The sequence below is a fragment of the Tetrao urogallus genome, assembly GCF_951394365.1.
Source record: "Tetrao urogallus genome assembly, chromosome: 4".
Taxonomy (NCBI): Eukaryota; Metazoa; Chordata; class Aves; order Galliformes; family Phasianidae; genus Tetrao; species Tetrao urogallus.
In genome coordinates this window covers 62,549,569-62,563,644 of record NC_136817.1, presented here as the reverse complement: position 1 = coordinate 62,563,644, position 14,076 = coordinate 62,549,569, and the positions used below count along the sequence as shown (strand labels likewise).

Below are 14,076 nucleotides of genomic sequence, written 5' to 3'. Positions count from 1 at the left end.
CAGTATTTAAAGTAATCCTATCACCTGTTTGTTTACACATGCCTTGGGGATTCCAATACATTTAATGACAGCATGTAAATGTGTTGATCTCTACTCAAGAGTCACAGTAAAAATTGGAAGTATTGACTCTGCTGCATTGTTAACAGAAATCTTTTAAAAAGTTTTACTTGTAACTTCAAATCCTACTTAAGTTAGACTTTATGTAGAACTGATCTTTGTAAGAATAGTACTATTCAGTGGCAGCTCTGAGAATAAACTTGATTCCTGTGAAGTAAGGATCAGAATTTTGCACAATGTTATATAAAGAAAAACCACAGGCTTTAGGAAAAGGAGTGAATTGTGATCTAAGATTAGGAATTGTCAGTGCTTGGATTGATATTCAGGAAAAATCATGAAACATTGATTCTTAAAATGGCCATATGCCTTTGAAGTAGTTTTTGCACCCTATCATAGGAGGATTTCCTGAGCTTCTAGTGTACAGAATTGTTCACGTAGCCTTCTAAAGTGGTTGTGTTGCAGATTGCAAAACCAACAATATGAAACTTGAGTTCATTGGTGAAGTGATGTTTAAGGGCCATAAGTTAATGATCGCTGAGTTGTCTGTTCAGCTTGTTTATATTTAATTGCCACCTTAAATTTAAGGGCTCATAGGCAGGGTGATAGGTTCTTGGTTTGGATTAGCATCCTGTTGTGGTTGAAATCTGTGACAAACCTCCCAGAAATGCTGGATCTTGGCTTTGATGTCAACTGTTAAGATGTTTGGGATTTGGTTTTGGCAGTGGCTTGTCAAGCCCTTTGACCAATGTACAACCTCTGTGCCTAGTTAAGTGTCAGCTGGTTTCTCCTTAATTACCCAGTAAAAGTAATGTTGAGAAGCTTTAGTCTGTACCAATTCATAGGTCATTACAGTTCAGTGTGCTTTAATCTTATACCTAAGATAATTTTGACTTGTCCTTGTTTTCGTAGTCAAGATTTAGGGAGCTTGCTTATTTGAGTCATTGTGATGATGTGCTTTACAGCAAATACCATAAATAAGTAAATCAATTATGAAAGCAAAGTATTTGAAAAGAAATGAAGTCTTTTTCCTGTTCCTGGGTCCCCTTCTGGGGGCAGCCATCAGTGAATGGCATAAATGCATTTTGAAATTGATGTTGCATCTCAAGTGTTAGTAGATTACTGCATACAACCGAGTTATTTCTCTTGCATCATTTCACAGTGTTTTCCCCAACTGGACCTCCAGTTTGTCTAGTAATGTTTTTAGCATTGATCATGAGAGTTCAGATTAATGAGCTTCTGGCTTTATTTTTACAATCTAACTATTCAGTAAACAGTCAACAGGTATATTTAGCCTGTAGGATTTGAAAGGATAAATATATCAAGCATCAAAATTTTGAGAGTAAGTATTGCTCAGAAGGGTTGACATCTGGTTACCCATGGGAAAGAGGCTTCAGAAAGGTTGCACTTCCCACATTCTTTCTATTATTGCTTATAGAACACTGGAAAAATTGTTGAGTATTTTTTGAAAAATGACTAAAAGTATTCGTTTTGAGATGCAGGCAGCTACGTGGGCCTAGGTGTATCAATAATTGCACTTCAACACTTTATGGACTGGTAGAACTATGTGTGATTGTTTTTATTGGTTTATTTTTTTTTTCTTCCAGTCAAATATCTTATGTGTAACAAGTGCTGCTTGATCTTGTAGGCTTGGAACAACACACGATTCCTGTAGTGAAGATATGTATAGTACCTTGCTACAAAGGTATCATCAGCTGGAACAGGAAATGGGGCAAGTTGCTGAAGCATGGCTTGAATGCCAGAAAAGAATAGATGATTATGTTGATGAACAGGTAAGAACTGTGTAAACAGTTTCATGACTAATTATGTTGGGAGTGGCCCATGGAAGGCTGTGCCTCTGGTGATGAGTTTCTTTGGTATTGCTTTCCAGAGCTTTGAAGCTGCAAAATGTAACCTTTTTAGTGATGTCGGTCTTTCAAAATAGAGAAGAACTCTAATATGCCAAAATGGAACAGTAATTTTACAAAAATACCATCATGTTATTGTAGCAAGTTGTTATGCTGTGGCTTGGAGATATTTTTGAGTGGCTTTCGTCTATAAAACACTTGTAGTGCATGAATATGAAACTTTCTTCCCTAGTTGTTACTAGGGGGAGAAAAATCCCTGAATACTAGGCTTCAGAAATAATTCCATTGGGTGAAATTAATAAGAAGAGATGGCTTTAAAATGACTTGTATTTATACATGTTTTGTAGCGTGACAGTGACCTTTGTACAGCTTTCAAAAGCAGAGCTTGTAAGTCTCACTACAGAAGTATTTGAGACATCTGTGGTCACCTGCTTTTTAATTGTGAGTTTTCACAGCTTATTCTGTGTCTATGCTGTTTTACAGAACGTGGTGTTACTGTTCTGATTCGTATATTATCAAGAGCTTGCTTTTAGAAAAGTTTGCTGTTTATTTGGAAAGTGTTTAGGTTTTCCTAAAGTTACTTGCTTTTTGTCCCTAGTTCAAACAACTGGAGTAACTGAAGGTAGAGTTTTATAGATCTACTTGTATTTTAAAGTTTTATGAGCATTACAAGTACGGAGATCTAATGTAAGTCTTACTAATGCTACGCTACTCTTATGAGTAGTAAGATGCCTTCAAGTGTTATAGTAACACTGTAAGATGTCCTTCGGTGGCTCTTCTGTGTGATAAAGATTTAAGTAAATTTCTAGTAATTTCAGAGCCTTCAAGATGGAGATGATGCATAAATAACTTTATTTTTGGAGATTGTTCTATATTTAGGGTCTGCATCACTGAGCTATCAATTACCAAGTTTTCTCTTGGTCAGGCTGCTTTTGTGCACCTAAATAAGAAATTTCACTGAGCTGCCATCTATTATGTTGTGTAACTACAATTCATTTTCCCTATGATATCAGGGTGTTGTGGCTGTCATTGCTGCCACAGTAAGAAAGGGATCCCAATTCAGTTCTCATCATGTTGGAACTTAAATATGAATACATTCTATAAAAATTGGTAATTTGCACATAGACAATTTTCACTGTCTCTCATTAAAACCTATGTTGATGTTATCTATGGATGGTTATTATACTTTCTTAATCAAAAATGTGCAATTCAGTATGACCATCTTACCTGCATTTGCAGGGATATTTTTGTCAAGTAGAAATTGGAGAGCCCAGCTACTGTGGAAACTGTTGATCTTAACTGTGAATGCATGTTCATTTCTTGCTTCTTGGCTCAATAAAACAGTTAAGTTCTATTGCTGGTGTATCAAAGGTTAGAACACGCAGATCAGCACAGATAAATGATCCTTCTTTGTCTTTGGAACTATACCTCAATGTTCAGACAAGGAATCAATGGAGATAATACAGATCTCTCCTATGGTGTTTTGATGCTTGTTCTATACGAATAATGCAGTTTTTTAAAAGACTGTAAGACAGCTGTATCACACACAGGCTTGTAGTACTAATGCACTCCTCTTTCATGGGTGCACATTGTAATAAAATTCAAGCAAATCATTTGTTTGTGTCAGCACCTTTATTTGTGACTAGCTCAGGTCTGAGGAAGGTGTTCAAAGTATCTGAAATACAAGAGTTTGAATAAATGTAGTCTGTACCTCCAGGTCCTAGTATTTTCCTTATCAAGTTTAGATTGTATTTAACTTGAGAAGTCTGAAATATATTTGGATCATTACCATAGGTAATGGCTAGATAATAATATGTACTCTGTGGGCATTTCCATTTTTAATACTGCTGGCTCCCACAGAATGAAGGAATACAGAGCTGCCTTTGCACAGCGCCTTGAGAGCACAGAGTTTCTTGTTCAGCTCTCTGTTGAGGTTGTTAAGAGTCCTGGTGAGCAGAGTAGAAATTAATTTTTGTATTTTACAGGCATATTTGTTGGTGTTATTTTGTTATCTTTTTACTACCTACGTAAATCAAACAGGGTAGGAAATTGATCGCTTTGACAGATGGAATTTAGGATGCTCGAAGGTACTGTCCGCATGTGATAGATTTTAAAGTATCACAGGATATTTGATGCTTCCAAACGTGTGCAAGCATCAGAGTTTCTTGTAGGAGATCTATTGTTATATGTCAGTTCTGACCATACTTGGTTTTGTTTTATGATTAAATCTGTTTCAGAGGGAAAAAGTACTTATTCACCTGCCTGTCTCACTTAAGCATGTCTAATTGATCTCAAATGCTTGTTAGCCTTTGAATAAACAGGGCAGAAGGAAGAAGCGTGGCGGCGGACATTTTTTCCCCCATTGGGCAGCATTGCTAGTGTATTTGTTGCAGATGTGCAAGATCGAAATGTAAATTTTTCTTTTTGATACATCTGAATTTGTATCTCCCATGTCCCAAAAGATTTCTTGGGCATGAATCACGTGGTTTGTATTGAAGCTGCTTTTGTTCTACTGAAATAACAAATATTCATGGGTGGAAAAAAAAAAAAAAAAAAGATGGTACAAGTGATAGCCTGTTATTCATGGAATTAATAAGATACTTGCAGACGGGGCTATAGGAAAGACTGCTAAGCTGGAAGTAGGAAAACATTAGTTCCAGCTCCTTCCTCCATTAATAGTTAAGAGTACCAAGAGTTAAACCATACTATTTTCCTTGTCAGTTTCTTGGCAGGCTTGATTGAGTAGGCAGCTCCCAGTTAATGCACTGGCAATTTTAAATAAGTGTAGGTGCCTGTCTTTAATGGTAACATGTCTGGGCATTGAAAGCTATGAGTTCTGTTGATTTTGAGTGTAGCTTTAAGGTGCTCAGATGGCGATAATGCAACCAAGATGAAATCTCTCCCTCTTCTGGTCTCAGGCTCTGCAGTAATTAGTAGTGTCTCAGAAATGGTACCAGTGCTTCAAGGATATTTCATACATGCTGTTCTGTTTTAAAAGGCACATACATGAGCACAATTAATTCTTTTTTTTTTTTTTTTGCTACTCCTGTAGCCTCACAGTACCAAGGGAAATCAAAATTCACAGTAGTAATTAGAATTGCATGCTGCTGATTGTGTTACAAATTGATTAGGTGAAACTCCGCCACTTAACGCTGTTTCATATTCCCAGTTTTAGAACTTCAGTTTCCCTGGTTAAATAATGGTAGTAGCAATAACTCCAATTAATATTCTGGCATACAACTTCAGTTCAAGTATGAGTTTTGGGAGACATTTCTGAAGAAAAAAGAAAGATTGCAGTGGCATAATCTACTGAACTCTGATTTTTTTTTTTTTTTAACAAATCTTTATGAAAAAGTTGGATATATTCTAGTGTTAGAATTTTCTTTATTAACAAAATAAATGAAAAAAAAAATAGATAACCTAAATAATTGATTTTATTGATCAGTGAGCCAGTGCTTTTAAAAAGGTGCAACATCCAGCAAGAGAAACTTTTGTTCTTGTGTTTTGCTCCGTTAAAGTTCATGGAAATTTTTGGGTTTTGTCAGTGAGTTTGTTCACTAAATTAAAAAAGGTTGTTTCCATGCAAGAAGTTGTGGACTCTGTGCATTTACAGTGTGATTCGAGGCCTAGTCGTTATAAAATATTTTTCCAGCTTTAAGTAAATCACAAGCATGAAATACATAGAGATAAAAGGAGTAGTGTTAGTCGAGGTCACTACTTCATTTTATGTTTACTCTTCTAATTTTTTGCACTCATAGATTAGTTCTACATGTGGTACATGGGTTGGCACTGTGCCTGCGTTGAGGCCTTGCCAAAACTCTTGTCACTACATTTTAATGGATTTCAGTGGATTTGAGATGTGGAAGATTTAATGCCAAGCATGAGTTATGAAAAATACTATGAAAATACTTAATTTTTTGAGAGGAAGAAGCAAATACACGCAAATCCTTAAGGAATAATAGTGGAAAAATCTGACTTGAAGTGTAAATGAATAAAAATTATTTATTTAACTGATTCAAATAGTAGGGTTAGGAAATAAAATAAGTGACTGAGTATGCAAGTGCTTGAAAAATGATACAGGTAAGTTACATTTCACAAAACTTTGATAGAACAACTGACTATAAGCCTATGATCTCTGTGATTAAACTACTGAGTTTTCCTTTAATTCTGTTTTAGATGGCAATGAAAACAAAACAACGCATGCTAAAGGAAGACTGGGAATTTTTTAAACAGAGGCGTTTTATTGAAGAGCAGGTAGGATTTTTTTTAAACCGTGTTAAGTAATACTAATACTCCATGTGTATTTTCAAAATGCAAATGTTTGAGTATAGTGTATTATACTAGTTCTGTATGATCTGGTTGTGTGACTATGCCAGGCTTTAAACTTGATCAGCTAAAATACAAAGCAAGATCCAAGTAGAGTTACTAAAAGGTAAAAACAAGCACTGTGGTCTTAGCACTGAATATGCAGTGTTAAAATTCCTGATGCTATGGAAGGAGAATTCTCTGTGCCTCTGAGTGGGATCTAAAACGTTGAGCATAGAGCTGCCTTGATGTATGTGATAGGGAGTATTGTGTTTGAGAATGTATCAAATTCTCCTGTGTATGCAGAGCTGCAGATTGAGAGAAACAGCAGCAGGGCAAGATGATTGCATCTATTCAGACTTTGGAGCGGGGAATCCTGGAGAGGGCTCTTAAATTTGTTCTGGGGGTAAAGCTTGAGCAGAGCTACCTGCTTGATTTTAAGCTGTAGCCAGGGAGGGGCCAGCTGTACTTCTCTGTATCTGCTGCTTAAGACACACTCTATTCTCTAGCCTGAAATTGTTCAAGCGTGTATTATCCTTTCCATAACAGTATACAGTGATTAGGCTAAAGCCAAGATTGGATCTCTGTTCATGTACCATTGTATGGAAAGAAATGCTAGTCATGAGTTAGAGCATATGATTGTACGTTTTAATAAACTTAAGCTTAAATTGCTCAAAAAGGTCATCAGTACTTTTGTCTATATGGAACATAAGCATTTGTTAGCTGCAACTTCAGAGCATCGGTTGAACAGGGCTCCTCAGAGGACTTGAGGAAAAATGCTCTTTTTACTTGATCCTAATTGGGCTTAAGTGAGCTGTAAGCAAATGGCTGCTTGGGTAAGGGTCAGGTCTGAAGCTTAGGCACATCCTTGTTTAACCTAAGCTTTGTAGGTATCTAATGAAATTAAGTGCTTTCAGGATTAGGCCTCTGCCAGTTGGGGGTTATTTGGATTTTCTTTTTTTCACTAGAGTGGTGAAATCTTATTTTGGGCAGCTACTTCTTTGCTTGAGTTTATCCAGTTGTGGCTGCACAATTAGTCCTAATATTTTTTTCTTTGCAACGTAAGGATGAGTTTGCATTCTTTCTTCATTTGTCATCTGTGTCCTTTGTCCATACCATGAAACAAGATGAGAACTGCTCAAGTTCAGTATTTGTCAGCAGAAATACCATGCAGGATGCAGTTACAAATGACTAAAGGAGGTGGACATGACTACTTTACTTTTTCATAGAAGAAACACAGTTTCTTTTGAAGTTTGAGTGCTAAAAGTGTGTTGTTTGTAAATTGGAATCTTTAAACTTGTGGTTAAAACACTACTTTGGTAAAACTTTTTTTTAAAATATCTTGCCCAAAGAACCCTTTTTTATTATGCCATTTGTTAATCAGATGTGCTATTGAATTGTTAATGGAAAGACTTGCATTACTAAAACAATGCTTTTATAATTTACTTCAGCTTAATAACAAGAAAGCACTAGCTGGGGAGAACAACTTCACAGATACAATGAGGCACATGCTGTCATCACGTTTGAGCATGCCTGACTGTCCCAACTGTAATTATAGAAGAAGGTGAGCAGATGTTTTTAACTTGAAAACGTAATAAATGATTCATTTCTCGTGTTAGAGGAAAAAAGGAAACATTATTGCAAGAAAGAGTCTGGTTACTTCAAATGAATGCTTGAAGGTCATAAAAGTGTGTAATCTTAATTCTTGAACAGATGTACTTGTGATGACTGCAGCCTTTCACACATTTTGACGTGTGGCATCATGGATTCTCCTATAACGGATGATATCCACATTAACCAGTTACCACTGCAAATTGATTCAGCTCCGGATTATCTATCTGAGATCCGCCCACCTAGTATGTCTTCAGCAAGTTCAGGATCGGGTTCCAGCTCACCTATAACAATTCAGCAACATCCGAGGCTGATCCTCGCAGACAATGGTTCTGCACCAACTTTGTAAGTTCTCAGTTTTAACAATTTGGAATACTGAATTGAACTTCAGAAGGCAAGTTATGCAGGCTGACCACCGTTAGATAATTCTGTTTTAACATCAGAAAATTATAAGAAAATAAGTTAATCCTGATACTGAATTCAGAAGTCCCCCAAGTCCAGTTCTATCCATTGTGAAACAAAAATCCTGATTTTTTTTTTTTTTTAAATTTTCCAAAGATTTGGACTTAACAGCACTGCTAGATGTATGCATCATATGTACTTTTCTGCTTTGAGATTACAAGCATGCTTTAAGGCATCAGTTTAAAATAGCACATTTTCTTAATTTGAACAAGGTAAATGGTGATATTTTTTCTTTGAGTAATGGTTGCTGCTTATGATATATTTTTTCTTTAGTTCCTAAAAAGCTTTTATTAGGCTTACGGAAGGCGTGTTAACTGGAGAATTGCATCGAGAGTTCTCCCTGTCAGAAGTGTTTGCCACCCTTTCTTATTTTGTTGAGATCACAGTGAGATTCGAGGCTTTAGTCTAATGGCAGACTTCTGCCACCACCATAATTCTGGCAGTATAAAACTGGTTGATTGACTTCTGTATGCAGTTTGGGCGGAACTTGCCATCAGTCTCTAATCGGGTGAAATTCCGGAAGAATGTTTTAAAGAAAGAGAAGGAAAAAAAAAGTCTTCAGTACTGGTAGGAATGCTACTGAAGTACATGATGATTGTACAGTCAAGGAATTGTCATTAGAACTGTGTTAATGTGGTGTGATGAATGATGGGAGCACAGATGAAGGGGATGCTTCTGATGAAATGACTTTACTAAGTTCAGTTTCCTGTTGCATCCACTGTAATGTATGGTTTACACTTCCATAACAGGACTAGAGTTTCTGTATCAATTTGGGACATGTTTGAAAACAGGTTATGTGGCAATACAGTTTGCTGCATAAGCATGTTTGCTATATCTGTGAACTTTCATGAGCTTTGATGCTGAAATTGAAACAAAGAATGCAGAATTCAGAAAATAAGCAAGTTGTATCCAAGTATATACTGTGTAAGTAGTCCATTTTTTTTTATTTTTTTTTTAAAGGGAAATATCACTGCTTCTTGAGGGAGAGGCATTTCTTGTATTGGACCTAACCCTGCTTGTTTTATGTTCTTGTTGCACATTTGAAGCGTGACTTATGGTGCCATCACTTAAATTTTGGTGAAGTGTCTCATAGAATGTAAAAAGATACGGTGCTCAGTGTGAGGGCTGTTTTTTAAGAGCTTTGGATTGCTGTAAAAACATGAATTAAAGAATCTTTGCAACATTTCCCTAGAATGGGTACTAAAACATGCATGTTCTAGCTGATTGTAAAAGGGGAAACAGGACTTCTGTTAAGACTGAAAGCAGGTTATCAGGAAAGCACTTAGGTGAAGGGTCATTTAGGAACTAATTGCAGTTGAGAAATTCAAGATTTACTTTGACATGTTCAATGTTGATTACTTAAAGTTACTTGTTTGACATATTGTGTATGTATTATATTGTTTTGTCACTTCACACTTTCTTTAAGCAAAATCATTGGCATTTTTTCATCAAATTAAAGGTCATCTGTATCCTGTCATTACAAAGACAGTAGATTTCTTGGTCACAAGACATTGATGGAATAATATCTTACACAGAAATAGCAGAGAATCTTACTTTCTGTTCTGGCATGAAGCCACTGTATCTAGTAAGAGTGTACAGAGATTGCTTGATTTTATTTATTTATTTATTTTTTAATTTGAAAAGTAAGGTCAGTTAACTCAAAAGAGAAGAGTTGAATTCCTAATTGGGATTTTTATACAAGTGATGTTCTCAACTTTATTTTTGGTGACTACTTTCACAATAACTGAGGTTACTAAGCACTGGGATTTATCTAAGCCTCTTTTCCTCTCAGTGGTAGTGATGATGAAGATGTTGCACCATTATCAGCAAAGTTTGCTGATATCTACCCACTGAATAATTACGATGATGCAGAAGTGGTAGCCAACATGAATGGAATTCACAGTGAGCTAAATGGCGGAGATGAAAACATGGCATTGAAAGATGAGGTACAACACTTAGATTGTCTTTTTTCTGGCATTTGGATCTTACTGCTGAAGAAAAGCTTGTCCTTCACTCCCATGTTAATGAGTTAATGTTACACAGTCTCCTCAGGTGAGCAGTACTAGCAGCAGCTCCTCAGAAGCAGATGATGAAGAAGCGGATGGAGAAAGTAGTGGTGAGCCACCAGGGACTCAAAAGGAGGAAATGTCTCTAGGAAAAAGGGCATTAAGGAAAGATGAAGCGAAAATGGATAGTCCACCACCTTCTTACCCTAGTCAACAGGTATTGTAACCTATGAAGAAAAAAACACAACCTTTTAGTAACATCAGAAATTTGACTGTGAATATGAATTATATCTTTAACTTGAATATATTGAGTTATCGGTAGGTAGCTGTGATATCTAAAATATGTTTCAGTTGATTGTCTGTTGTCCTAGGTAATATCCTTCTTTTTTCACAACTTGAAACGCATTAATTATATTAAAGATGTTTTCAGTAGAAGTGATTTCTATCTTGTGCTTATATGAATGAAAAACAGATACTAAGAAATGTATCTTGGTGGTTTCAGCTCGGTCTTTGTTAAATGTTGGTGTTATGTGAAACTGCTGTTGGGGGGATTACAATGAGAGCATGTTGTTAATGGGTGCTTTTTAATGTCACATCTGAGGACTAATTTGCCTTGCTGAAATGCTGGGTAGTAGCTTGTTGTATGGATAATGTGTGGGTTTTTTATTATTGTGTGTTTTTTTGGGTATTTGCATGTTTTCTTTTTTTGTTTTCTTGCTTTTGTTCAAGGTTGTTGCACTCTCTTCTGTAAGTTCACTAAAACACACAGGAAACTTTACCCAGAGTATCTGCTCAGCAGGTAGTGGGGTCTGGTTTAACAGCTAAACAAATAGTTCTATGACCATCAAAATAATTCATCTGATGGACTTGTCTTTATGTTTCTTTCAATCTGAGTTATCCTACAGTTCTAACATGAGTTTACTACTTTGAGAGAGGAAATGTTACTCTAAAAATCACTCTTATTGTACAAAGGATTCTACGCCAATGGAAGTCTTTGAGGGGTTTGATCCTCCCCCTCTACTTTGCCCTGGTGAGGCCACATCTGAAATGCTGTATCCCGTTCTTGGCTCCCCAGTGCAGAAAAGACAGGGATCTCCTAGGAGTCCAGCAGAGGGCCACAAAGGTGATTTAAGAGCCTGGAGCATGTTCCATATGAGAAAAGACTGAGTAACTGGGTCTGTTCAGCCTGGGGAAATGAAGACTGAGGAAGTATCTGAAAATGTTTAAAAACATCTAAAAGGAAGTGGGAGACAAATGGATGAGGCCAAGCTCTTCTTGGTGGTGTGATAGGACAAGGAGCGGTGACCTAAAACTTGAACAGAGGAAATTTCATACAAATATGTGGGAGAACTTCCTTTATGGCATGGTGACAGAGCACTGGAACAGATTGCCCAGAGAGGTTCTGGAGTCTCCTCCTGCAAAAACTTTCAAGACCTGGCTGGACACCAGAGTAGGTTGTAGGGTACCTGCTTTAGCAGGGGGGTTGGACTTCATGAACTCTTGGAGATCTCTTCCAACCCCAGCAATTCTGTGATTAGTTGATAGTCAGGTGGGAGCTGCTGTTAGGTGTCCCCTGTGGTTAGCATGTCTGTAAGGCCTTTTGGTGGAAGGATTTTCTAGTGTCTTTTGAGTATTAAGCTGCAACTTCTCTCAACAAGCTTGTTGAGAAATCTTTTTTCTATGTGTGACTTACTGATGCAGTAATCAAATGTGCTGAGACATCTAGCTTGTCAAGCTAACTGGAAACGGGTGAACAGATTTCACATTTGTTGCAGAAAATCAAATGATGCTGAAATTATATAAGTCTGCTTCCATTTCACCCTACAGTTTAGGTTATTTCCCTAAGATGTTATTTAACCCTTTTTTTCTGTTTGCTTTGGGGGGGAAAAAAATTCTGAAGAACTCCTAATGACTTTTTTTTGCCTGATAATTTTTTTTTTATCAAAGCTGAGTATTTACTTTGTAATGCTGCATTCATGTGATTCATTTCACTGATGTGTTGGAGATCATTTTGTACCATCTATTGAAATTTCTAATTTCCTGCCTTCATTAGGCAGAATATCAGCACTGAAAAGAGGTGATCATTTCCCGCTACTCAGTGTTGGTGAGGCTACACCTGGAGTGTTGTATCTAGTTCTGGGCCTCCCATGTAAGAGAGACCTGGATACCGTGGAAGGAGTGCAATACAGGGCTGCCAGAGATGATGGAGGGCCTAGGGAACCTCTTCTTTGAAGAGATGCTCAGAGCTGGGACTCTTCAGCCTCAGGACAAATAGGTCCATGGGGATCTCTTTGCTGTTTCCATCACATTGAAAAATCATGGCTGTCAGTTGAAGTTTGCAGTGACTGGAAAAGAGGGAATATCATTCCTGCTTTTAAGTGAGAAAGGAAGACCTGGTGAACTAGAGGCACAGAAAGATCATGCAGCAAATCTTCCTGGAAGGCACATTAAGGCATGTAGGAGATGAAGTGATGATCTGAGACACTCAGCACTATTTCACCAAGGGCTGATCATGCCTGCGCATTCCGGTGATCTTGTGCATTGGTGGATTTGTGCACTAGCTTGGAGAAGAATTCATTGACAGCAGCCCTTTGGAGGAGGACCTGGGGATTCTGATGGATGAGAGGCTTGAAGGGAGGGTGCGAAAAGGATGGAGTCAGACTGCTTAGTAGTGACCAGTACCAGGTCAGGAGGCACTGGGCACAAATGAGAGCACAGAAGATTCCATCTGAACTCCACAAAGTACTTCTCTGCTGTGAGCATGATGTAACATTGGCACAGGGCTGTCCAGAGAGCCTGAGGGGTTTCCTCCTCGGGCATCTGTGAAAGCAGCCTAGATGTGGGTCTGTGCATCCTGCTCAGGGTGGTCTTGCTGGGGCAGGGCTTGGCCCAGAAGGCTCAGAGGTCTCTGCCAAGAAACCTCAACCATTCTGTGATTCTGTCATTAATTGATTCCATCAACTTCTTAATTCCACTTTAAATTCCTTTTTCATACCAAGTACCCAAAGGCTGGTCAGAATCAGATTTTGAATCTTCACATTGCTTTTTTTTGTTTATTTTTCCTCTTTTTAATTTGTTATTAGATTATTACTTGTTGCTTGTGATAATACTTGTTTCAGGAGAAAGTTGTATTTGCTCTTATTAGATCTAATTCATTCATTTGTTGTATATGGTTTAAGAAATCTTCATGTTTTGAAAAAAACCTTTGTCAAAGGCTGTAATATTTCTAAGATGAAGTGTTATGTGTTTCTGAGAGGAAAGCATGCGTGTTGCAGAGAAATGCTACCTGTCAATTCTTTTCTAGAAAGCTAAGCTAAGAAGCTGTTGTTGCTTCTTGGAAAAGATGTGTAAAGCCTCATTATTGGGAAGAAGTAACAGCTGGGAAGCGTTCCTGTATTCCTTCTGGTAAAACTGTCTTTCAGTAAAATGTCAGTTGACAGTCGTAGTAAAAAGAACTAAGCTGAGAGAAGAAAATGGACACAGCTCTTTCCTGAGTGTCTTTTCTTTCAGAGTACCTGAGTCCTTTAAAGACTAGAGTCTGAAGATGATCAGTAAAAGATTCCAGGAAGGCATGCATTTATTTGTAAGGCAGCTGCATAGTAAGTGAATTTGGAAGGGACCTCTGCAGTGGTCTAGTCCTACCATCCTACTCAAAGCAAATTCTTCAGGAGGAGCCTCAGCTCTGCTCTGTGTCCAGTTGGATTTTGAATATCACAAAGGATTGTAGGCTTCAAAACTGCTGTGGATAACATGCTTCAGTGTTCAGCCAC

The 14,076-nt window shown here is 37.5% G+C and overlaps 1 protein-coding gene across 1 annotated transcript in view; it reads left to right on the top strand.

Annotated features, from left to right (window-relative positions):
• The window catches only part of FAM193A (family with sequence similarity 193 member A), a gene marked incomplete at both ends in the record, with an annotated part of 70,930 nt that overhangs the window by 40,884 nt on the left and 15,970 nt on the right, over window positions 1-14,076 (top strand). The window contains 6 exons of the mRNA XM_079534850.1: window positions 1,703-1,847; window positions 6,099-6,176; window positions 7,679-7,791; window positions 7,941-8,183; window positions 10,093-10,246; window positions 10,344-10,523. Of these exons, the coding sequence (XP_079390976.1) occupies window positions 1,703-1,847; window positions 6,099-6,176; window positions 7,679-7,791; window positions 7,941-8,183; window positions 10,093-10,246; window positions 10,344-10,523 (913 nt within the window). The remainder of the gene's footprint in view (window positions 1-1,702; window positions 1,848-6,098; window positions 6,177-7,678; window positions 7,792-7,940; window positions 8,184-10,092; window positions 10,247-10,343; window positions 10,524-14,076) is intronic.